This window comes from Harpia harpyja, chromosome 14, assembly GCF_026419915.1.
Source record: "Harpia harpyja isolate bHarHar1 chromosome 14, bHarHar1 primary haplotype, whole genome shotgun sequence".
NCBI lineage: Eukaryota > Metazoa > Chordata > Aves > Accipitriformes > Accipitridae > Harpia > Harpia harpyja.
The window spans coordinates 36065661-36092394 of record NC_068953.1 but is presented as its reverse complement, the minus strand read 5'-3'; the positions used below and the strand labels follow the sequence as shown (position 1 = coordinate 36092394).

The window sequence follows — 26734 nt, the reverse complement described above, 5'->3', positions numbered from 1 at the left end:
CTATTACAACTTCTTGTTGTAAGAAGCAGAAAAGACTGCTAAGGAAGCCATTGAGTGAGCTATGACAATTCTGCTCCCACGAAAATTACTGCTTATCTCTGACACTGCTTTACCTTCCAGGGTTCACAAAAGTTTCTGCCGGAGCCTGCAAATAGTCACTTCATTCATTGACTTATTTTAAAGAGCAAACCAATCAACTCTGTCTACACAAGAGTCATCTATGCCTAGATTCTTCTGCATTCCTCACTTCTCCAGAGCTGACTTTGTGCAGTAACAGAGGCTGCTAGAAAAGAAAACAATGTGTCTTGCTCCTGAGAACTCACTCTTTACACGAGCTTCCTCCCAGAAATTCTGAGAATTCAAAGCTGATGTGCTCTCACTTCTTGCCTCTTCCTCAGACCTCTTGTAAGCCATCCAAGGCAGAAAAGATCTCACACAAGATCAGCAAGGCAAATCTTGTGGGACTGAGCTTTGTTCCACCATGTTCCCTTTGGAGTGTGTAATTTATTCCACACAGGGGATTCTTCAACTCAGGGGAAACACCTATTTTCATTATTTTAAAGCATGCTTTGTTATTATCGAGATAACAGAGCCTGTGTTCACCTGTTTAGTAAGAAGTTCCATGCATAATGCACCTCCACCTAGGACATACCTAGAAACAAACGTGAAAAAATATATTTGACATCACCAGTTAGTAAAAAGATGAAACTGTTCACAGCACTTTAAGCTCTTGCAGGCCAATTGGTTAATTTTTTTTTGTTCACATAAAGCTGAAATGCCCTTTAACCAGTAATATATTGTAACTAGTTAGCCGTATTATACTTACGCAAAGAAGATTAGCATTGTGAGACAAAAAAAAAAAATTTCCTTTGCTAACTACATTTAGTTAAAAATCAGTGACCAAGCTAGTCTGCACAACTGCTTACACAACTGTACACAGACCACGAAAAAAGGAAGGTTGCTTTTTATGGCTAGACTATGTATATGTAGTATTGATGTGTAGTTGTAAAAAAACCAAACAAATTCACATCTGTAAAGAAATTTAACGAAATTCCACACAATGCAGGTGCACCTATAAATCAAAGATGTAGACAAATGAGATAAAGCAGATCATTACTTGCTTTTCCTATAAACCGCTTTCTAGTTTCAGTAACACTTCTTCATGCATTGGGCTGACTCAGTAGTCAGAATGCCTGGTCATTACAAAACCTGGACTGAGGGAGTAGAATTTACCACTCCAAAAATGTCGTCTCCCCTATGACCAAGACATTCAAATAATGTAGGTCTGTACGACATTCACAGGGAAACGATCACTGAAAACCTTCTGGGCCATTCTTTCTCTCATTCTACAAAGAAGTCCAAGTACAACAAAACCAGAATCCAAGTAAGTTTTCTGGTGTCTGGCACTGCTTGTTCACTTTTTTGGTAGCAGCAACCCTCGTGAACAGTATTTAACTGCACTAACCATTTCTTGAATGCAAAAAACACACACAGCAATTAAACCCAAATCAGAATCAGCACCAGCTCTCACAGACTGCATTTTCAAATGTACAGGTATAATTTCCTGTCAGCTGGAGATGCATAAAAGCCTTGGAAGGTGAATTTAATATTCTCTCCATGGATATATACAAGTTTCTGTGCCAGACAGCACTTCAAACACATTTAGGTGACTTTTGGAGCATGGTGTCGATTAAATTTAGTATTTTTCAATTAGTATTTGAGGAGTTTTTAGACAAAAACTTTATGGCGGTGTTACCAGCAACAGAGTCAGTTGAGACTATACAGCAAGTTTAAGGCAACATAGGGATCAAGACCCCTTCAAAGCACCAACTCAAAACACTCTACAACAGGAGAAGTAACAGCGATGTCTACCATCCACAAAGAAGCCGGTTCTTAAACATCGTGGCAGGCACAGACTCTTTCAAAGCGAGACACAAACTAAGCAATTCAAAGAGGAATTGCATCCAGCTGTTTGCCTACTATTAGTTCATAAAGCTTGAGAAGCAAGTCTCCATATGACACTTGTGAGGTCTTCACCAAACTCAAGGTCTACAGCAGCTCATGTATGTATTTAGGGGAAATTTCCTGAAGCCTACATGGTAGTCTCAAAACGTACCCTGCAAACACAATCAACCAATCTCAAGTTGTAACATTTTCACCACAAAGTAAAATTTCTGTAAGGCAACTCAAACCTACCCTCCTGTGAGCACAGGAGATACCACTCGCACAAAGGGAGGATCAAAAGGGAAGTTATCCTGAAAAGCATAACAAAAAACAGGTTAAGAAAAATACTGTGACACTGTTTTCCTAACCAGGAAGTATTTCAATAGCCTTATTTGGCAAATCAGATTTTAAAGCTAAAAAAAAGCAATTTTTTGAAAGCTTTAGTGACAAATTTAAAGTTGCAATTTTTCTTTCTTTTTTTTTTTTTTTTTATTTATGCTACAGCTCCATCTTTACCCAAGTAACAGCTGAGGGTCATTTCAGTCACTTTCTACAGTAAGCTACAAATTTAACCCCAGCATTTCTTCCCATAGACACATACCTTAAAAGAGAAGTTGAGTAAAATGTATTCTACACCTTCTTTTTCTTTTAAGACCTGAAGATCACTATGCAGTGGGCTATCAGGATCAACCCTATGAAAGAAGCAGGGGGGAGATCCTAGATGAAGTTAATATTTTCACTTCCTGTAAACAGTAATTACTCTTAAAGAGCACTTTCGTGTATTTGTAGCTTACAAACTACATTTGTAGCAGTAATTTAAGGTGAACTGTAGAAAACTCTTGCTCTCTTTACAAAGTAAACACTTTGCCATGAGATCAGCATGAAAGCTTGCTGCAACGCCCTACATCCCCAATGCTATCAAGTGCCATTTGAACATAGCACAAAATAACCTGTTTATTTGAAAACAGCAATTTCAATTCTCTTCAGTTCACCAGAAACATATGTTCCAAGGGCAGGGGGTGGAGTGGAGGGGATGGATTTAACAGGACGACTGTTTTGTCTATCTAGTTTTCAGTACACAGTTAGTGAATCCTTTATGGAATATGCGATTGTAGTTCTGTATCAGCTGTTAAAAGTAATCTGCATCAGCAGAAGTACTAAAGCCAGCAGCTTCTGCTCAGCAGAATTTCAACAACTGTGTGTTGCAAAATGCTGGTGGTGAGCAGCCTAGACATTAATTCAGACACTACTGGGTTAATCCCACCCAGGCTCTGACATCCCAGCAGCTTTTAAAAGACACTAGTCAAAAAATGCCTGCAGCAAGCCAAAAGCATATGTTAAAGGGATTGATAGGCTATTAAATCCAGTCCTCTGCTACAGGTGAAACCACAAACTTACTAGATCCCATTTCAGTATTACTTGGGTAGTTTGTCCCCATCCTACCAACGGGAAGCTGTTTCAGAAGAAAGTCTCCCAATGCTTAGAAACCTATCATTTCCAGCCACAGCTTGTGCTAGGCCAGTTCAGAGTTATTTGTTCTACTAACAATACTGTTCCTTAGTCAAATGGGCTCTTTTCTCTCTGCCATTTACCCCCTCCAACTAGTCTGCACACAGTTCATTTGTTTCCAGACACTTTTTGCTGGGATAAACAAACACAATACTTCTTATCTTCTCTTAGTCATTCTGGAAGCCATTTGCTGCATGCACTCCATTTTCTCTTTCTTGAAGTCAGAAAATCAGACCTGTTCACAGCACTTGGAAAGAGGTTTCAAATCACTGCACAGTGCTTTGAGCGCCTTGTTGTAGAAGCACTCAATAGACAAGGCTTCCCGTAATATGGCACAGATTTTTCCAGCATACACCATTCCTGCCATTTTCAGCTTCAAAACATTCACATGCCTATGATTACACTAAGAAGGAAACAAAACTGTATTTCAGCAGCTGGTGACATAGTCATACAAGTCTTACCACTAGGACAAGGCAACAGTTCCTACAGGCAGGCCAACTATTGTGCTGAAACAGCTTATGTCCTTATACTTATTCACCATGACATCTGAACTGAATGGAAGTTCTTTCATCCATTGCCATCTTTTGCAGCCACCCAGCCTAGTTTGGATAGGCTTTTCCTTCCTACAGGTTTTCTTGTAGGATGATGGCAGAAGATCCCATTACCAGGAATAATTTCAATATAATACCTCTAGAATTAAAGTTACTGGACTATGGACACAACCAAGACAAGTTATCATCTAGTACACACAGCCAAAAGCAGTACGGAAGAGAAGACAGTCATAATTATGTTATACCTAAAAGTTTCAGTCCTATGTGTCTGCTCAACTGTAGAAATAAAGAACTAATGGTACTAGGACAGTTCTGTTCCTTCTTACATCTTGCATGAAACTAGAAGTTGCATTTTCTTGAAACTAAAAACAAACAAAACCAAAATAAAACCATCCAGACAAAACTATAGACAAAAAATTTCATCATTTAAGATTTCATATTTTGGAGTAGTTTTGGAAAGAGAATTGAACAGTAATGAAAGTTAGGGTAATACGCACTGTGTTAGCTGTGCAAAGAGTGTTTGTTTTTTTGCCAGCTCAACTACTACAGTTCAATCTCTGTACGCATTTCTGTACACTAGAATTGTAGCCACCACACACTGTTTTATATGCTCTGGCTAGAGATTCTCATTTGTCAGAAGTAAGAATCTCTGCAGCAATAATAAAATGGATTTTTCAGAACATAAAAAAACTCTAGTAACTTACTTTAGAAGCTTAACGTGCCATTCATACAAGCTGTCATTTACCAGTTCCACTGAATATATCCCTGTAGAAATATTAGATAGAATTAATTTTGCACTAAAAGTTTAACAAGGTAAAATTTAGCAAAAACATTCTTTGCTTTTAAGTATAAATACTGTCAGTAGATGTGAGCAACAGATAAGATACTGAGATACTGATACTGAGGCACATCCTTCCTCGAGTAGCAGAAGCAATTCTGAGCAACAAGGAGAAAAAGTTCTTTCACTTCTATAAAAAAAAATTCCACATGAATCAAAATGGTTTTTTGACACCTAACCATTTCCCCCCTCTCCCAGTTCCCCTTCAGACTTTCCACAGCTACAACTCCAGCTTGCTTAGCACTCAGGATATTTTACACCCAGTACACGACCAACACACTTTTAAAACACTTAACACACAGTCTGAGTATGCAGCATTATATTTCACAGGTTCTAGTCAGTATTAGCAGACCAGGACAGGACACTGGACAGTGTATGGAGCAGAAACCCAAAAAAAGAAGATACTGCATTCGATGAAACACATTCCCAACAGCTGACCAAAGCAGCCAGAAAGGTGCATCAAAACGATACCCATCTCTGGAAGCCAGCTGGTGATTTACAGCAATCTATTTGTTTTAAGCATGTTAAACAGTAGTTATGCATTTCACTCAAAGGGAAGGATGAAAGGTTATCTGCCATTTTCTTGTATATTCAAGCTTCCTCTCTGCAGAAGTTCACAAGCAGCCCAGGAAAAAGCAATAAATCTTTAACCATCAGACAATATTTAGAAAATGGTATCAGTGATGTTCAAAAATCTAATCTCTTCCTGCACAGACTATTCATGCATATACACTAAACAACTATGATTAAACTTGTTACCTGGGTTAATATTTAACAGCATATCTGTTGCTGACATAATTATTTGGAAGACATATGCAAATCAGGAATCTGCCTAGGATTTCTGAAGGCTATAAAACCAATAGATTGCAGTCACCACATTCTCTCCAAGGAATTACAGTATTCATTTCTGAGTTTCATTATTCTAGAATACGTTATCTTGCTGTATTGGGTTTGTGTGGCAAGGTTTTGGTAGCGGGGGGGGGGGGGGGGTGTTACAGGGGTGGCTTCAGTGAGAAGCTGCTAGAAGCTTTCCCTATGTCCGACAGAGCCAATACCAGCCAGCTCCAAGATGGACCCACCACCGGCCAAGGCCGAGCCAATAAACAATAGTGGTAGCACCTCTGTGATAACATATTTAAGAAGGGAAAAAAAGTTGCAGCGGGCACATAAATGGCAGCCAGAGAGAGGAGTGAGAACGTGTAAGAGAAACAACCCTCCAGACACCAAGGTCAGTGAAGAAGGAGGGGGAGGAGATGCTCCAGGCGCCGGAGCAGAGATTCCCCTGCAGCCCGTGGTGAAGACCATGGTGAGGCAGGCTGTCCCCCTGCAGCCCATGGAGGTCCACGGTGGAGCAGATATCCACCTGCAGCCCGGGGAGGACCCCACGCCGGAGCAGGTGGGTTCCCGAAGGAGGCTGTGACCCCGTGGGAACCCCGCGCTGGAGCAGGCTCCTGGCAGGACCTGCGGATCTGTGGAGAGAGGAGCCCACAGAGCAGGACCTGTGACCCCATGAGGGACCCGCACTGGAGCAGTGTGCCACTGTGCTCCTGAAGGACTGCATGCCATGGAAAGGACCCATGCTGGAGCAGTTCGTGAAGAACTGCAGCCCGTGGGAAGGACCCACGTTGGAGAAGTTTGTGGAGGACTGTCTCCATGGGAGGGACCCCACGCTGGAGCAGGGGGAGAGTGTGAGGAGTCCTGCCCCTGAAGAGGATGAAGCGGCAGAGACAATGTGTGATGAACTGACTGTGACCCCCATTCCCTGTCCCCCTGCACCACTGGGGGGGTAGGTAGAAAATCCAGGAGTGAAGCTGTGCCTGGGAAGAAGGGAGGGGTGGAGGGAAGGTGTTTTGAGATTTGGTTTTATTTCTCATTACCCTACTCTTGTTGATTGGTAATAAATTAAGTGAATTTTCCCCAAGTTGAGTCTGTTTTGCCCATGACTGTAATTGGTGAGTGATCTCTCCTGTCCTCATCTCGACCCATGAGCCTTTCGTTATATTTTCTCTCCCCTGTCCAGCTGAGGAGGGGGAAGTGATAGAACAGCTTTGGTGGGCACCTGGCATCCAGCCAGGGTCAACCCACCACACTTGCAGTTGAAAATTTTAAGTATTAGTACTTGCAGTACAGATGACATTTCAAGCTGTCCAGACACCTTTTACTTCTAAAGCATTCCAAAACTCAGTAAACAAGGTAAAGAAACTACGCTTATTTCTCCTTACCACAGTGCCACAAACAAGTGGGTACTGCAGCCAAGATCATGATTTCAAGTTTTTCTAAGTCTGGGACAACAAAGTAGGTCTGAAAGCTTACTCACTGTATTCCCAATGTTCCTTTTAATCAGCAACTAGTTCAGAGACACTGCACATTTCTGTTCGAGGATGAACAGAAGGAGCTATTAAGGCCTTTTTCCAATTTCCCAGATCCAAGGACACTATTTTCTGAATTGCCCTCAGTACTAGTGGAAGTCACGAATTATAAGAATTTCAATTTGTACTGCTCTGATGTAACAACAAAAGAGTTGACATTCAAAACTCTTCTCATTGTCAACTCCCATTAATGATGAAACTATTCCACCATTGTATCCAGAATATTTTCTCCGACCTACATCCAAAAGGGAGCAAAGACTGGAAGAAGCAGCCTCTCAGTATTACAGCTTTGGCACCTAGCACAAGTATGAAATACTTGTTACAGACAACAAAACAAGTTACAGTAAGGATTCTGACAATATCCTAAAAAATGGCAGATCACAAGAGAACTTCCATCAGCTTGTTTATTCACTAAGTCTCTAGCCCTATTCCTGCGTTCCTTCCATCACCCTAAACATCCTGCTCTTACACAGAATTCAGGTACCAGTCCTTCATCTCTAAGGTCCACGTTGTTTTCCTAGCTTCCCCAAAGGAATAACTTTTGCTGGTCTTAAGAGCTGTACTGTACCTAAACCAGAACTTGTATAAGGGTTCTTCAGAGATGTGCGCAGTTCATGACTGACAAGAATGCACCTTAACCGAACAGCGAGCTACTGAATCAACCTCTCAAGCACCCAGATTTTGAGCTGAATAGTATCTGTGTGTCCTCATGAATAGCAGCTGCATCAGGGTTACTTGCTGTCTTGATACAGAAGCTTCTTAACAACACTATCCAAAGTTGAGGGGGGGTGGTTGTTTGGGTTTTTTTAATAGTCAAGAGGTGTTACTTGAAACCAGCTCATAAGCTTTCTTAATTTAGGCAGTAAGAGGAAAAAAAAGTTCCCGTCAAGACGACTATCTGATCAGTACCAGTTTCTGAGAGGTCCTTAAGGTAGGGAAGGGAATTAAGGTAGGTTCCCCTCACTTAAACACAGGAGGTTTTTTGTTTTATTCCTCTAAAAGGCCATCCACAGAGGTGATAAAGTAAAAGCAAGCACGTAGAACCATGAAGCAAGCAAAAAATTAAGAGATGAAAAGGTAGGAAAAAACCAAATCCTTCCAATATAGAGACAACATCTTACTTAAAACAACTTTACTACAACTAGAAGTAAATCCCATACAATCTTTGGATAAAAGCAGTGAGTTGAAGTCACTATATATGAACAACACAACCACTAAAGATATGAACAGAAGAGATTTCATTTAATATCTCCAAAGTCTTTGTTCCTCCCCCTCCCTACCTACCCCCCCCCCCCCAATTATGTTAAGACCTTTGTGAATTCTTCCATATGAACTAAGCAATTCTCCAACTTCATATTTGGAAATGAAATCACCTTAGTTTGGAGGACTTGTGACTCCTATTATCAAAACAGGTTAATGAAACTGTCTAGTTTATAGTAGAATATCTTAATTTGCTGGTGTATTTTTTGCTTCTGTTAGCTCATAAGAAAACGGTTTTCTGTTTATTTTTTAAGGGTCATTCTTCACCTAGATTTTCCAGGTAGATAAGGAACCTTCCTGTTGACAGCAAGCTTGTAATCATCTTTTGCATGAACTCCAACAGTAGTATTTCAATCACTAAAGGAACTTCAGTTCTAAAGTGGATACTACCTTGAATATATACCCATAGTTGAAGTTCTGACAATTTTTTTTGAATGCTACTTTTTTATAAGCAGTTTAATAGAAAATAAAATATTTAAAGGATTATTACTACAAGTACTACTCACTTCAGAAGTCCCAGTGTTGGCCTATTGTCAATCCTGAAAACATGTAACCTCACATACACTAAATAAAGTGATCCTTATGCAACTAAAGAGCAGCCTTAGATTTTCTGGCTTACGTTACAAAAAATGAAAACAGTGTTAAATTACCTTGCAACAGTTACCAGAACCTTTAAGTTTCACAATTGTTCCCTCTGTGTGTTAATAGTAAGAAATTAAATTAAGGGAAAAATGGACCATGGAGCGAGTACTCAGAACAAAGATCACATTAAAAAAAAAAGGCAATTATCTACCATGCCCCTGCTCACTGGTGACAGTTATCTAACAACAAAAGACAGAACTGGGCTATAAAAGCAGGAGTTTTGTGCAAAGGAGAGGAACTGATATTTAAATTCACTCAAGTCCTAAGACTAAATGAGGCCATAAGGAATGAATCTAGGTAAGTTTTATAACAAACAACATCATTTACTGGCAAAATTTAATAAATGTATCAGTAGGACAGTGTTTTGAAGCAGGACTGCCATCAGTTTTGTAGTCACCTCCACTTGACACTTTACTTCATTAACATGTTTTAGAGATTGACACAAGGCATCCAGTTGCAGTCTTTTTACGTATTCCTGAGTCATAAGCTAGTAATAAGTTACTATACTTACCCTTTAGTACCTCAACTTTCCTTACAGTTTAGCAAGATTTACTTTTCCTCATCACTTAAAGTATGCTTTCCTACATCAGGAATTCAATCTTTTACAGCTAGTTAAGAATTGTTATTAATCTAAAGCCAAGAAATAGCATTATTAAGCAACCCAAATCCTCACCTCAAACTACACCTATTACAGGGGCTCCTGGTTGTGCCTCAAGCAGTACCTATGTGATTAAGCACCATACAGTCTTCACAGACAAGTAGATTTGTTATACCCAGTCTTTGTTCTAACCACAAAAACAAACCCTGAAGATCATACATAGGCAGTAGAGCATCCCTCATGACTTAATACAGATCTATTTCTAGGCTCTTCCTTAGACCCACTAACCCATTCTTTACCGGATAGATGGTGATTAAGGCATACTGGCAAGCACTCAGCAGCAATAAAGCCTAAAAGGAGTAGGCTACATTAGATCGGCACTAGGCCACTTAATCAAATTTATACTTAAGACATTTTACCACTGTCCACAGTACTTCAGCACATAAAACTGTTTACCTAAAAGGTAAATCTGGCAAATCAAGACAGGAACCTATTGTCTCTTCCACTCTGTCTTTTTACACATGAATTAAAATGCCACAGCCACCAAGCAAGATTTGAAATCAACTAGGGGAAAAGTTCAGAAAAGTAAAAGATAGAGTATTAAAGTTTAGACTGACTTTCTAATCAGGCATTCCTCCTGTTCCCATCCTGGCCCGCAACAGGTTCTCATACCTGGCTGCAGTGATGGAGTTGCCTACACAACTGACCTACAGGAACACAACTTGCCTGAAATCTATGTATTTTCTGTTTCTTGTATGGTAACACTCAGACAATTCAACATACCAATTCCTTTGCCCTTATATGGAGCAAATAGAACAGCCAACCACCTAACTACTTAAAGCTAATCAGCGTTTGTTATTCAAACAAATTTAAAAGACAAGCTTGTTTTCTATTGCCATTTGTATCCTTATTCCAAGGAATAGACAGAGCTCAGGATCAGATTAACACCGTCACAAAATCGTAAAAGTAACAGCAATGTAATTGCTGTTAAATCCCATATAATAACAAAACTTTCTGCTGTTGAACACAAATCCCTCTACAGCAAGTATATTCTTATGATTAGTACTACCCACTGGTAGTAGTCAAAGCTTTTGCCCTATATGCCTGGAGAACTGAATTTCAGGTAGTTCTGAAAACTCAGGAAGTGCCACAGGGGTAATCTTGAGTTGTGCTTTGTAGCCATCCACCCCAAGAACATTCTCATAGTTACACCAATCCTGTTAATTCTCGCATGAAGCTTTGCATAACAAAAAGGAAGAACATTTTAGAGGATATGTATCCTGACTTACTTTTTCTCCACAAATACACTATTTTATGTAATGTGATTATATATAATGTATCTATGAATTTTTATTTTTATATACATGCACACATACATACACACATGTATATACATACATATGACAACAAAACACACAAGGATTAGCAGAAACTATGTGCCAAGAGAATTCTTTTAAAGTGTTATTTTAAGGGAAATCTGAAGCATTTTACCTGTTTTATAACTCTGTGATCTATATATATCCCTGAGTTCTTTCATAAGTCGATCTGAAGCCTGAACTGACCCAGAGACTGCACCCTGAAACAAACAAAAAAAGATGCCAAATAAGTGAAAATATTTACGAACAGCTTTATTTCCATTACAAAGTTACACTAACTAGAAGGTATTAAGCATATATTAATTTCTGTATTAGGATTAGGTTTTTGAGAAGTTACATATTCTAGTGAGCAAAGACTACCCAAAAGAAATAAGACACTCCCTCTAAAGCAGCACATTAATATATACTACTACATGGCACAGGTGATACAAAATCTTAATCGAGGTACAACAGACATTTTTCTGTAAAGGAGTTTAATCTCTTTGGCATTTTGATTCCCAAGATGGATCCACAGTACACTTCTAACTTCCTTTCACCTTCTGCTCTTATGCACTTGAAGGAAGAGTAAGACTAATCCTAAGGACAAGCTTCTGCACATAAGGTTTTACTGTTTTCTCAGCAGTATATTTTTATTTCGTTATGAAAAAAGGTACAGGAGTTGGGAATTATCCACTACAGAACAGCAGCTTTGGGATAAAGGAAGACCGATCAATGTATTTCGAAAATGCAGAACAAAAGCAACACTATTATTTGCAATAGAGTGAAAAAAAAAAATCAACACCTACACAGAGAAAGACTAAGGTAAGCAAACCTTAAAATACCAAATATTTTGTTGTGATTTGCCATAGTTCTTGTAGTTTATGCAACCCGGGCAGAAATCTCTTCTGTTCTTTTAGAGCTCAGTTCTGTATTACTCAGCATCTCAAAGTGATAGAAAACTTAGCATACAATTTCTGAACCTGATATTTCAGCCCAAGATACAATGCTAAAGCAAAAAAAAAAAAAAAAGACAAGACCTTTTAAGTGACAGGCATATATAAAATATGACTGGCTCTAAATACCACCAGTTATTGACAAACTAATGAACACACCAGTTATCAAGTAACTGATGTCTACTTATATCAACTGCTGGGTGTTCAGCACACATCCCCAGTGCCGGCAGTTCTGTGACCTTGGTATTAAATTCTGCCTCAATTTTCTGAGCTTTAAAGTGAGGACAGAACTTTTTCCTCTTGCAAAACTGAAGTGCTTATTTAGCATAACATGATCACCAAGAGTAATTAGATTACTCTCTCCGATTCAATGCCAAAGCTAGCAGGAAAGATTTTGATATTAAACCTTAGATGTTACATGGTTACCCTGCTTCTATATTCCACCTGAAATACCATTTTACACTCAAGATTTTTGGAAGACAGAGATAAAAATTAGCATTACAAGATTTAAAATATGGAAAAGGAATGAGGACTCCAAATGTGGTAAGGTACCTATCACCCCAAACCCCAATCCTGTGAAACTTTGGCTTCCACCAGCAGTCAGTTTCCCAAAGGTAGATTATTTCATGAGACCCATGCAGTTTGCTGCTGCTTGGACTTCAGTCACTCCCACTGAAATACAGGCTAATACATGTGGCTTGGAAGCATGATTTGGGGGGCAAGGCAGGGGGAACCCACCACCAAACACAAAAAAAAGCCCCCACCTAGAAAAAAAAAGTTAAGTTCAGCCTCTCTATATAAAGTACTGGATGATTAGTTTATGGGTCTGTTTTTTCTATTCCATCTAAAAACTTAGAGAGATTTGTTTCTTCAGTTTCCTTTCAGATACTATGAACATCTATAAACAGATCCTGTTTTGATAGAAGTGTCAGAGAAGTATTTCTGGAGGAATCTGAAGCAGTTATGACCATTGTCTAATACCTGAAATATCATCCCTGTTTGCCTCAAGTCAACAGTGATAATATATATTCTACAAGGTCTTAACTGTAGGATCAAATTATTTCTTAATAAGGATTAAATATCAGTAATAGTACTTGATGTAATCAGTAATATTTACTAGATAGCCTCCACATACTCCTTTGTCTTCTCTGTTCAGTAGCATCATATAACATGCTTAGCTTCACACTATAATCTGTAGACAATTCTTTTAAGCTATTCATTTTCATACTCCACTGCATTTAATTACGCAGATTACTGAAATTCCACTAGTTTTTCTTAACAGACTGGTATGAAGAATGAACTTTGTAATTAAATATGCAAACAAAAGGCAACTCCTTTCACCTGATTAAATAAAAGCTACATAAAGACAGGGCTCCAGACAAGTCATTTCTCAGTTTACTGAAGCCCCTGTCTCTAGAGCAGTACCAGAAAAGGGATTTCTCTTCCTTTAACAGCAAGCAAATGCAGTTTTATGGGGGAAAACTGGTTGTTTATGTTATTTGCAGATTACTACTACTTATACCCACTATTTGCAGATTAGCTGAAAAAGGAAGCATTACAGTTAACAAGTTAACACAATGCAGCGTAAGCCACCATTCTCTGTAAAATTGCTGTGCTTCTTCAGACCTGTTCTGAGGGTGTTAAGGTTGAGACTCATTAATGCGTTGAGTCCAGAAGAAAGAAACTTCAGAGATATGTGTCAAGATTTTGGCTTTCTTCTGTGCAGAGCTGTGCAATATCCTTGCCTCATCTGCTGTATTTCTTACTGAAAATAGTAATTTTCTTAAATTTTTCACAGAATATCAACCTCTAAATACAGGCAATTTAAAAACAACTTAGATTCTCAAAGACATCCTGTGGAAAATTAGTTTCCTCATTGCATCTTTATTTCCATCAAATTAAGCTACTGAACTTCTGTACGTAATGTTGGAAGCTCACCTTGGCATATGAAAATTTAAGTATCTTCTGTACTGTAGTAATTTAAAAACCAAAACTTAACACACCCACATAGTTCTGAGTGCCATTATAACTGCTGATAAACTGAAGGGGTATTAAAAAAAAAAAAACAAAACCAAACCACATTAGAGTGTGTAAGCTAGCCTCAGTAGACTTTGTCTGTAACAGTGTTTTTCACCCTTTTTTCTAGGCATTTCTAGTTGGGCTGCCCACTCCTTATATAGCAATATTAAATATAATTAGACTTGCTACTCTAAAGAATCTATAGACTGCAAACCAGTAGTCTATGATCAAGAGAAAGAGGCCAGCAAGCTTAACCGAAGAAGTTTAGCACAGGAGCTTACTTTACATGCTCTGAACTACCCTTGGAGGAAGTTGAAGAGGAAGCCTGCAGAAATTAACTGCTATACCTGATGGTAACCTTAATGCCAAACACCGCTGCTTTGAAACACAAAGTCTTCATTCCAGTGTCACTTTCGGTTTTTATAACTACTGTTAAAGTGCAGTTTAGAAGAGTACTACTTGCATCACACCACTGCGTGATACAGTAGAGCAGTGAGTTCAGTTTTGACTGTAATGATACTAAAATTAAAAACTTTAACTTTCAATAACTCGCTATATGCAAGTTATAATTTCAAAGACTGAATCGGATATAAATAACTGTGTCCTTCTGGAAAGTGGGACTTACCACTCTAAGGAAGATAAAGCTCCCATTTCTCCAGTTGTGAGATCAAGAGTTATAGTTGCAACTGCCTTAGAAATAACTGGTCAATCATGGGATCTGACAGGTATCTTATCATGTAGGCTTGATGCCAAGAGCAGAAAGGCACAGCCATTTGATTTGTAAACTGAAGTTAAGAGAGCTGCTAGACAAGCCCCAAGCAATTTTTTTTTTCCCTATTAAGTAATCAAATAGGCATGAAGTCTCACTTGATTATCCTCTCCTGTACAAGCATACTTGTGGTTCTCCAGAACAATAAGCAGGCAAGCTGGAGAAATCCCTGCTACAGGAGGTAAACATCTATGTGGACAACATGCTAATTGCTGAAGTTGCAAATAACAGAAACACCTGGTGCAGGAATTCCCAGAGCCAAAACTGTTGGACATGAAAAATATTCATGAAATGCATCGCTACAAGCTTGTCCTGTTCTCAAAATCTTCCCCCTAAGGACATGCGTCTACTATTGTCAAAAATGTGAAACTTTGGTCCAAGTCAGTATAGGCATTATATTTTTCAGAAGTGTTTCTATCCTTAATTAGTATTTTAGTGTGAACGTATAAATTTGAGTAAAATACTTTATCAAACACTTAAGCAACTTCTAAGAAAACTAGGACTTCAGAACTGAGCTTCTGCATTCACAAGTCAGTAGGGCACACCTAACTGTGCAGAAATCAGCACAGCACATGCCGCTGCCCTAGCTGTCTGCTGCACTAATTCTCCAGAGATAAGAGGTTTTGCAGCCTCAGCTTTTCTCCTTTGGAGATTTTCTTTCCCCTTCCACCTCTCAAAACACAGCCAAAGTCTGCTCCTTAAATGAGTTATCTGAGGTAGGAGGTGCAGTTCACTGCAGTTTTAAATCCAAAGACCAGATTGTCTATTTTCCATCAGATCAGAAAAATACTGTCACACATCAATACAGTACAGTAAATCACCTCACAAATACATTTCAGATAATTCAGCCACAAGACCAAAAACTACCTGCTAAAACGTAACACAAAAAAATGGAAACTCCTCCAAGACAATAAAATCTAAAGTGACCCCAAAAGAACTAAAGAATACAAGTTTGCTCTATTGTCACTGAACTTTCTCAGTATTTGTGCAGAAGTACATTCATTCCTGGAAGTTAAAGTAGATTCATACTTACTTCAAGAATTAGACTGAAAATGGAAATGACACCTTAGACTTCACAAAATCTGAAGATGAAAGTGGAGACATTTGAGACTTCGAAAGGAAAGTGCATAAACTCCTCAGTAGGAAATGCAAAAAGCTAATAGCATTATCTAAATAAGAAAAGCATTAATCTCTAAAATGACTATGTGGGGAGAGACATCTGAAAAGCAAGCAGCAGCAAGTTGTTTAATATTTGAAGTTAATGATTCCAGTTCAAAGACCTTGTTTTACCCCAGTAAGCAAGTGGTTCTTTAAAGTTATTACAATGCTAAGAGGAGGATTAATTCTTGCTCCAAGTTACATACTGTACCGCAAGCCAAATTTATTTCCTGATGCCAGCAAGAAGAGTAGGATTAGGGATACTGCCAAGGAAGAGAACTCCTTTACAAAATTAGTAGATACATATTCTTAACTTGTATAAAACACACAAACCCTAAAAACTCCTACGACAACAGCCTTGAGCAGCAGAAAAATGTCTTCAACCTGTTAAGAAATGTCTTTAACCTGAGGAGAGAGGATGACACAAGGAGAGAGGACAGAGGAGAGAAGAGAGAGGATGACACACAGATTTTGGCCAAAGAACATGTAAAGAAACTGAAAAATCTTCTGGTTGCATTGGGCACTAGTCAAAGCCCTACATTAGGCTTCACGTTCCCTCTTCCAACAGCAAGCATGTAAATGGCATGGCTTTGTTTTACTTTGCTGAGGAAACAAAGTATACCAAAACAGCTGTGTAGTTTGTGTGAAAACCAGACTTTGTTTAGTCACTTCATTTAAATTTGTGAAACTCGTACTGTCCTTTAAGAAAACCGCCTGTGAAGGGCTGTACAGATTTAAATTTTACCTTATGTTAGGATACTGAGCAAACTTCTGCTATCTTAGAGCATGTTTAACATGTTCTAATAGAAGTCCCATGTTCTGGCAGCATAAAGGGGCATTTAAGCACTACTAGGTTAGCTCCTTCCTAGGTCAGTAGTGCAGCTATAGTTTTCAGTTCTCAAGCACTTAAGAGTAAACCCTCACAACTCCTTTGAGAAATTATTTAAGCAGCACAGCTATTTCTGGTGACCCACAAAAATACCATGGTTCCTCAGCAGCAGTTGAATACCCTGTTCCCTGGACTCAGCTGACCTTGTTTGTGCACCAGCATCAACGAGAGTGTCTTGGCATGAGAAATAGCTATTATGTAAGTTGAATCTGCTGTTGTCAAACAAAAAAAAACCAGCAGTGCTCATTTCAGCTCCACTAGATGTGGAGGGAAAAAGCAAAAGGAAAGGCAATATTTGCCAAATGGGAAAGAGCAGATTAGCAAAAGCAAATCTGCAGTTTTAAGAGGCTTTCCACACCAAGGAAGAATGTTGACACTACAAAAACCTTTTTTCAGTTCTACCAAATTTTTAGATGATAGTAAAGCAAACCATGCCTTTCAGGCTGCAAGAGGATTTATTTTCTTTAACAATTAGAGAGTCTTTACCATTAGGTCTGAGTTATAAATGCAGAAATATACAGAATCTTAATAGGCATCTTCTCAAACTCTGAACAAACATTTCATTTTAAACAAAACCAGTAAGTGATCATTGTGCTTATGGTTAGTCAAGTCTTAAAACAGACTTGACTATACAGCAAAAGCAGTTTGGCACCTTATGTTTACCTGCTTTTAAAGAGTGAAATGCTGATCAGGCTTGGGGTTTTTTTGTTTGGGGTTTTTTTTAGGTTAGTTGGTTTTGTTTTGTTTTTTGGTTTTTTTGTGGGTTTTTTGGTGGTTGTTTTTTTTTTTTGAAGGGGTGATCATTACTGTACACTTTCCTTCAGACAACCTGATAGGTAACTATTGAATTCATACACAAATCAAAGTGCAATCTCCTCTAGCCAGCTATCTCATGCTGCCTATTTCAGCAGAACATAAGTCTAAGGTATTTTTGACAGGTTTGCACTCAAGTCATATCAGAACAGCAGTGGGACAGGTGCAGAAGACTTTTAGTTGAAGAACTCTGATAGAAATGTTTCTATTTTATTTCCTTTGCAAAGCAGATGACTACAAACTGAAACTCTTTTCCATGTTAAAGTGTCAGTAACTAAGAGGAAGACTTTTTTTTCTAAACTAAAGTTATTTAGGGCCAGTAATTCATGACAAGAAATAGTCAAGATTCTGCTAACTAAATGAGCCTTTTCCCTAAAATTTTATGATAACTAGATCTATCAGGAGTGCATCCAATATTAAAAGTGGATTGTATTGGCTTGGCTAGCACCAAGCACTTTGGAGGTATATAGTTCTTGCTACAAATCCAAAGAGGTTCACAACAGCAATTCTCTTGAATCTAATACAATTTAAGTGCAATTTAGGCTTTTTAGAAAATATTTACAGGAAAAATCATAAAGTATAAGAACTGGAACAAAGCTGGTTCCGTGGGCAAGAATCCAGGTGCTCCCTACATACCAATACTAAATCTTATTCCTTCCCTAAATACTTACAGGTCCCTCCCCTGTACCTAACTATTGCTCACATCCTCAACTATTAGTTTAATGAGAAATAGCACATCTTGTACCTGGACATGATCTACATGTCTGCTGACTTGCCAAACAGCATATAAAAACTTATGAGCTCACACAGTAGCGGGCACTGGCTCAAGCACCTTCTTTCTGTACAGGTGACTTATGAAAATTTTAGAACCCTTACCTTTGGTTGAAATTGGTCATGAACAGAAGCACTGAATTTCATGCATTATACGTTTTAAGCCTCTGTCAAACAGAAGTTTTGATTTCTTTGGAAGACAGGCTAAATAAAATTAAGGTTGTATGACATCATCATTACTTCCTACATGCACCTTTGAGAAGTAGAAGCTTCTCTGGAACTTGGCACTTTTGACAAAACATTTTTTAGCCTCTGGAGAACAAACAGGTTTTTTTTACAACTGCCCACTGGCAGGATCACTCAGAAAACTGTGATAATAAAAATGCAGAGCTGCTGAAGGCCCCTTGCTTTACGTCTGGCAAAAAACACCTCACCCTTCAGTGATTTACACGTGGCATAGATATTACTGAAAAACAAACTCATGCATAAAATAGATTTAAAGCACAGATTCCTGGGTTTACTAAGTATGTTAAGTCACCCATAACTTTTAATGCAGTCAGGTTTATATATGGCTTTGTTATTTTAATAAGGGCTCAGCAACAAAAGTTATGCTTACAACCTACATGTTTTCTGCTGATTCTGCAAGGAGGACTACTGTTCATAACAAAGGCAACAAGCAAGAGACAGAGGGACAACCAAATGGATACCTCTAGAAATCAGATTAGCAGTTAAATATCATTAACAAGTGGGAAACCTGGATTTATATGTAAGAGTTGACTCTAGTGAAAAGCTAAAAGATGCTGCTTCATCCAAAATGCCAAGAACACCCCAACCCAATTGGACAAAATAAATTATGATAGCATTCTCCCAGGCTGAATGAGAGTGCTTTGAAGTAGTTTTTGTGCCTCTGTGGGATGTGGACTGACAACTAGCTTCCTGTGCCAAAGACTTTGTTGAAAGATGAGTCCATTTACTAAATGACCTTGGAATCTTAGCTGGCCTATTCAAACTTCTCCAAAAAGAGCTATTTAGGTCCCATAACTTGAGACATTTGTCCTCTATATGCTGGAAGTCAGCTACAGGTTAATTTATGTCTAGTGCATAGCAGTAGGCTTTATTTGCTGAAAACCATTTCTATTTTAAAGCCAGAAGTATTGCAAAGAAAAAACATAAATCATTAACTCACATTTAAGTGATCTTGCCTTTGATTTTTTCTGATTTTTTCTAAGATTGCAAGGTTCTCTTTTTCAATGCCTTCATCCTCAGATTTCTTCCCATCAGCTGGTTCCTCCTCCTTCATATCATAGTGATCCAGATCTTCAATGTCCTACAGGATAGAGGAAAATACACTGTAAATAACTTAACTATGCTCTTCGTTCAACAAAACCCTCTCCAAGGGCATTTAGGGATACAGTCACATACTGCACCGCACTATGTATTAGTGATTGTTGGATGCCATTTCTATTTTGCTGTAACTTTACTCTCTCAGCCAACAGTATTCACTCAAGTGTAGGGAGCCTTCACAATATGAATGAGACCCAAATTCACAACATGTTTTTGGTCACAGAAACAAGCACAATAAAACCTCTGCGAGAAGTTAAGACTATAGTGAATTAGCCCATTAAAGTAGGTAGAAGACAGGAAGTTAAGGCATTTTGAACAGGGCTTAAGAATCCAAAAGTAACCAAAGTTAGGGTGTCTCCAAGACGTGTCTAAAAGCAGGCTCTTTTTTTAACTAGAATCCTAGCTGTATTACACTTCTGGCAAACATCGATTAACATATCTGGCAGGCCTACAGCAACCCTTCAAGTAAAATATTAGAAAGCTACATGTACTTTATTCAAGGTGAACATTTCAGCTGAAGATTAGATGGAGCAATTTTGGAATTAGGATGCGAGACAAAATTATGTGGTCAAGTGTTCCGATCACACAAGCCAACATTTCAGTTCTGAGTTCTAGACTAAGACACTGAAAAACCTTCCACTCTGTATTCTGAGACAGGGTTATCCTGTTGCAGAGGAGCACTCTGAACTTAAGACAACTGCCTGAAAGGTGATTCAAGAGCTATTTGTGGAGGGGAAGGATGTAAATACCTTGAGATGAAAAAGGAAGCACTACAGCAGCCATACCAGCAAGCTATGAGTACCCAACTATCAGATATGCTCCAATATGCAGTGCTCCACCACACCTGTGGCTACTCTATGCACCATCTGTTTGCGTGGCAGGAAAACCTGGCCACAAATACAACTTCAGGGATGTCTTATGTAGTACACACCTATCTGGTGCCCTTGACAACACTGTTTCCTCCAACCATAACAGATTTTAAACGGAGTATTCTTTAAAATGCTCATGGTTCTCAAAATAATGATATAGCCCCAGGAACCATAAGCTATTTTCAATTTAGAAAATGTACAAGATTGCAAGTTGAAGGTATCAGTGCCACACACAATGCCACCTGACAGCTTATAAATAATGACAAACATGACAATTTTTTTGTCTGAAGTCAAACAGAGTGCAAAAGGCTACTTACAAGTCTGCAAGCAACAAGAGCCTTGTGGCAGCAGCATATGGTAGCATACATACTACCTTTACAGAAACTCTGGCTCCAACAGATGTGGTCTGGATCAGGCTAAATATGGTGTAAGAGAGGCTGCTTCAAATTAATTCCAGAACATGGGTAACATTTAGATCTTTTCTAAAGGAAGACCTTTTATTCAGAGAATCAGTTGTTTGTTCTTACTACACACCTTCTTCATTAAAAATCTAAATCTGAAGTAGTCAGAACAGTTCTCCTATAATAAGGCTATTTCTAGTGGTTTAAAAAGCAAGCATCTTGGAGCTATTCTAACATGTTGTAGAAGTAATTGAAAGGGGTGGTTCTCACACAGTAAAAAGCGCATTAAAAGGAGCACAGTCTTGCCAGACAGTGACATAACCCCCTTAAAGTTTAGCATGTCTGTTTCAGACGTCCTTCCATTTCCTCCAATGTACTACAGTTAAAAACTAGCTCACCTGTTTAACAAATCAGCAAACTGATTTACTCTAACACCAGTCTGCTTCGATTTGGGAGGCACTTTCAACTGTATCAGAGCCAGTTCATACGCTGTTTGAAATAGGAGTTAACAAAGCAAACTTACTGATTTGGCACACAATGTTATGTATTGTTTGACTAAAGCACAAACAGATGTCAAATACTGATATCCAAGTACCTCACAGCTGAGATCTAGGTTTAAGAAGAAAATTTCACTAGTTTTGCAGTCGAAGTGAAAGCTGACATTAAGGTAAACATCCAAATTTTTAATTACCTTTTCCATTGAACTCTAGGGAGATTACATTTTACAGTTTAGCTTAATAATTAGCCAGCCACTGCAGCGCAAAATGCCAGAATTCTACTAGATTAGGACAACAATCTCGTATCCACACATACTTCACCCATATCTTCTTCTTCCTCCTCCTCTGATGTAACTTCTTCTGTTGTTCCATTCTGCAATACAACAATGAAGTTTCTGCATAAATTATGCCTACATTCCTTTCTTTCAAAAGCAGGAAGTCTACTATCAAAAAGAAAGCAATATACATGAAAGTTACACTTATCAAGGTCTACAAAGGATGGAAGTTTAATGTGAAAGATACACAAAGGTGCTTTCCTGGAGTATGACAGTGAAGAGATTTTTGCATGAAGCAAAGATAAACAGAATGTCACAATTAATTTCACATTAAGCTCTAAGTGGAAACTTAAGATTCAGATAAGGATATCCTATTCCGAGACAAGGACAAATGCAATAAACAAGTCAAGCACATTGTAACTCATGATCTCCTAACCATGAAAAAAGATCATGGCTCTGACTAGAATTCATATACATGCTAGATCTCTGAAAAGAAAAAACCCAACAAACGTTAGACCTCTGAAACTTAATGGATTTTTGTCTCACTACCTAGAACTTCTATGCAACAACTACTATCATCAGATAGCCACTGTTATTAGATTATTTGATAAAATACCAAAACAATACATTGAGTTCATTTTTTATGGCTTTCCATTTCAAGATACCGCTTCAAGCTCAGGAAATATGAGCTGCAGAACTACTCAGGAGCATTCTGATATGCTTGTCCTCCGCTTACTCTTCCTTTGGCAAAGGAGGAATGCCACTGTTGTAGACAATGCAGGGGACTAGATGGATCCTTGGTCTGACTTACTAAGGCCACTCTTATTTAACTTGCAAATTATCTGACATTTCTGGCTAAGAAACCCTCCATGAGTTTGTTTCTGAGTTTTAGAGCATAAGCAAGACTCTTCAACAAAGCTACCTCCTAATATTACAGGCTGTCCTGGTTTCAGCTGGGATAGAGTTAACTGTCTTCCTAGTAGCTGGTACAGTGCTATGTTTTGAGTTCAGTATGTGAAGAATGTTGATAACACTGATGTCTTCAGTTGTTGCTCAGTAGTGTTTAGACTAATGTCAAGGATTTTTCAGCTTCTCATGCCCAGCCAGCGAGAAAGCTGGAGGGCCACAAGAAGTTGGCACAGGACACAGCCAGGGCACCTGACCCAAAGTGGCCAACGGGGTATTCCATACCATGTGATGTCCCATCTAGTATAGGAACGGGGAAGTGGGGGGCAGGGATTCGCCGTTCGGGGGACTGGCTGGGTGTCGGTCAGCGGGTGGTGAGCAATTGCACTGCGCATCATTTGTGCATTCCAATCCTTTCATTATTGCTGTTGTCATTTTATTAGTGTTATCATTATCATTATTAGTTTCTTCTTTTCTGTTCTATTAAACCGTTCTTATCTCAACCCACGGGTTTTGCTTCTTTTCCCGATTTTCTCCCCCATCCCACTGGGTGGGGCGGGAGTGAGTGAGCGGCTGCTTGGTGTTTAGTTGCTGGCTGGGGTTAAACCACGACACAGGCCTATTGCCTTACAGTTGCACTGCTATGTGGGTGGCTGAGAGAAAAGACCTATAGGATTACAACTGGGCACATGACCAAAATTAAGCAAGTTATTTGTTATTACTATAGTACTGTCACCACAGGAAAACCATCTGTTACGCTACAGGAGTTTTTAGAAATTGTGTCATCTTAACATGTATAAGCAAAAGACACCATAATCTTATTAAAAATACAAAAAAAGAGCAGTTACTGTCAGCTACCAGTTCTGTTTTCAGCACAATACAAAACATTTTAGTTAACCAGAACATTTCACAGCCCTTCACAACTCTTAATTTGTCAAGTGCACAAAAAGTAAACAAGGCACCTCAGATATTCCCTACCCAAAGTAGCATATGGTCTTGACATCCCATGTCTCTGCAAGGGACTGAGGAAGAAGGAAAATATCAATAGTAGTTCATCCAAGTGCACACTGTAAAACATATACTCTTCAAGAAAAAGCAAACAGTGTTTAATCACATTTACATTTTGGAAAAAAGTAAATTTGGAAAGCAGTAAGAATGCACAGTGATTGGCTTGAACAGTATTTAGGAGGGAATTAAACTGACAGCACTGGTATCACATACACACCTTTCAATGGTATAGAAACTCCAAAGTAAATTGTGTAATAGTATCACACCATCATTAAATGGATTCTGCAAACAAAATTCAGATCAAGGACACCATAAAGCAACAGTGCTTCATATCTCAGTTCTGGCTTACAAAAGGTTTAATCATTCCCACCATCTTGTTTCTTGGAGTTGAAAAAACAACTCCTCCATTGCCATAAGGAGGTGTCCACAGCTTTTTAATTTACCTGTCCAGCTGGTAATGGCTGATCTAACATTTCAACATCTGGGTGCTGAGGAAGATTATATAATCTGCAGAGGTCACATATTAATCGCTTCAGCTGTTGAAGAAGCTATAAAAAAAGAAAACATGGAAATGTCTATTTAAACCAAAGCACAGAACAATATATTTTGAATTTTCTTCACACGTCGGTACTGAACTTTCAGTCAGTGTAGAGCACTTAAATCTGCACGCACTGGAATAAAGTTTAAAGAACGCTCTTTTTCTCTGTAGTCATTGTAATAAAATCCCCACAATGGGAAACCAAGGACATGGCAAGTTAAAGATGGCTCCCATTCTCCTCATGTCAAGTGAAGAAAGCCATGAGCAAAAGAATAATCTGCTCTAGCAGCACCATCCATTCCAGGCATAGGTGTATCAGCCACAAATCACTAGGGGATAAACAAATGGTCATATTTCATGAGACAAGATGGTCCATTCCAATCTCCTAGGTTAAAGAATCAGGTCTTCAAAAAAGCAAGGAATAACAGTCTGATTTTCCACATCCTGAATCCCTTTCTAGGGACATACCAGTGAGGCACTAGAAGCAAGACAAACGCTGTACAAGGCATAGAAACTAGCTAACCTCTGAGCTAGAGCCCAAGTAGTCTGCTTGCCCTATCTTGTATCAGGTTGAGGCACAATCTGTTACTATCACCGATTTCTGTTTCCAGCTTTCAGCATTACATTGACTGCATTCTGTTAACTGCAAAATATGGAACACCTTTCACTCACTGTAATGCTATCCAGAAAATAAATTTAGTTCTGCAGAAACAGAGAAACATTAAATTTGCTTCTTGACCACCACGCTAATTAAGTGAATTTCCATAGCTGTTAACTTTCTCTAGGCAGCCTCAGAGTCCTGGTTAAGGCCAAGACCATAGAAGACTGGACTCTTCTTCCACATACCAATGGGAGTTTGTCTTGCCACTTGTAGAAGGCAGTGTGCAAGACAGCCATTTCTGTACACATAACCTTCAGCACTACTAGTAGTTAATGCTTAGAGCGGCAACCTCCGCTCTCCTTTAAGAATCTCTCCATAAAGGAGGGAGACTCAGGCAATGTGGCCTCCCCCAAAGTACAGCATAGACCGCATCATCCTGAAAGAATGATACCTCTACAACACTATTTGGTGTTTGCATACTGTATTTCTTAAAATATACAATAAATTAAGGTACCTAAGAAAAATCTAGTCACTCCAAAATATTCTACATGTCTAAAGCCTTGCTACAGGCCAGTTTAAATGCTCTTACCTTACCCTACTGCAAGTGAAAATTCAGCCTCTGCAGGGTTAAGAACTCATTTCCAAGCCCAAATCACTAGCATTGATAAGCAAATGTTGTCCTTATGCTATCAGAAAGCTTCAGCGCTTTTCCTTTCTTCAGTAGAAGTCAACATTCCTGTTTAATAGGAATGTTATTTATTCATCGGAGGCCATGAACTGACATACCAGCCTGCATTACAAGAATTAATAACATTCTCTCCTATCGCACCATGTTTGCTGTTTCTCCATCATTCGTGACAGTCATCCTTAACTCAAAAATAAAGCAGATGACACCAAAAGAACTGGTGTATCAGCAACACATCTCTTGTGAGTATATACATGAGACGTGGTAGTTTATGTTGCCAGAAGCTTTCTGTAACAATCACATTTTTCACCAGTGTTAAGACGCTACACCTGTTTGAAACTTCCTGGATGTCTGAAACATCAGGAAACCTTTTAGCAGGCAGAAAGCAGGTTAATCAAAGTTACTTGGTAGACAAAATCACAGGTCTTAGAACTATTATTCTCAATATTTGTAAGACACTTAAAGTTGCACTGCTACACATTTTGTTGAGAAAAAATTTTTCTCCTCACAAACAACACTGCTTCATGGAGAGTTGGAGCATAAACTATAAAATTTCAGGAATTGTAATTTTTCTCACATAGCTATGTAAAGCTATGTTTACATCTGTTATGAAGCATACAAAAAATCTAAATGGTGGGGGAAGAATACCACCACCAGGATTTGGCTGGTCCAAAGCTTGGAAAAGCAGATGAACACAATATTATATGTGTCTTTACAGACAGAGACAGTAAGGGCTGGGAAGAGAGTTAAGAACTGCTTCCTGCTCCCTCCACTCCCCATCGTCTTCATGAGAAGTCCTGTCACCCGAGTTGAAATTCAGAAGGAATCTTTACAGCCAGGACCTAACACCTTGTAAGCTTCTCTCACTTCCTTCTGAACACAGCACTACTGCAAGGTACACGAGCACTCTCAAAGCAACAAACTGCTGGCACAACCTGGACCAAATTACACAGTGGCTGTGCTTGAAGAGGTGTCTCCCTGCCTCCATCAGCACATTTTCACCTTCTCATTTGCACTGGCACCAGAGATGACACAACCATACAGCAGCTTACAAGCTTCATGGCAGATCAATTCCTGATGTGCTGCAGAACATAAGCACCAATTTCACCATAAAGGGGGAGGCAGGAACATGCAGCTGAGAGCAGGAACCCCATTCCTCGGCAGCAGTCTAC

The 26734-nt window shown here is 38.9% G+C and overlaps 1 protein-coding gene across 6 annotated transcripts in view; it reads right to left on the bottom strand.

Annotated features, from left to right (window-relative positions):
* Positions 1-26734, bottom strand: part of UBE2Q2 (ubiquitin conjugating enzyme E2 Q2) — a 54868-nt gene that overhangs the window by 5040 nt on the left and 23094 nt on the right. For 3 of the 6 annotated variants that reach the window (XM_052806931.1, XM_052806928.1, XM_052806929.1), the window contains 8 exons: positions 24182-24286; positions 21866-21922; positions 19625-19765; positions 11203-11287; positions 4709-4769; positions 2546-2636; positions 2197-2255; positions 604-652 (listed from right to left, as the gene is read on the bottom strand). In XM_052806931.1, the coding sequence (XP_052662891.1) occupies positions 604-652; positions 2197-2255; positions 2546-2636; positions 4709-4769; positions 11203-11287; positions 19625-19765; positions 21866-21922; positions 24182-24286 (648 nt within the window). The remainder of the gene's footprint in view (positions 1-603; positions 653-2196; positions 2256-2545; positions 2637-4708; positions 4770-11202; positions 11288-19624; positions 19766-21865; positions 21923-24181; positions 24287-26734) is intronic. The other 3 variants (XM_052806930.1, XM_052806933.1, XM_052806932.1) reach the window with 3 other exon arrangements.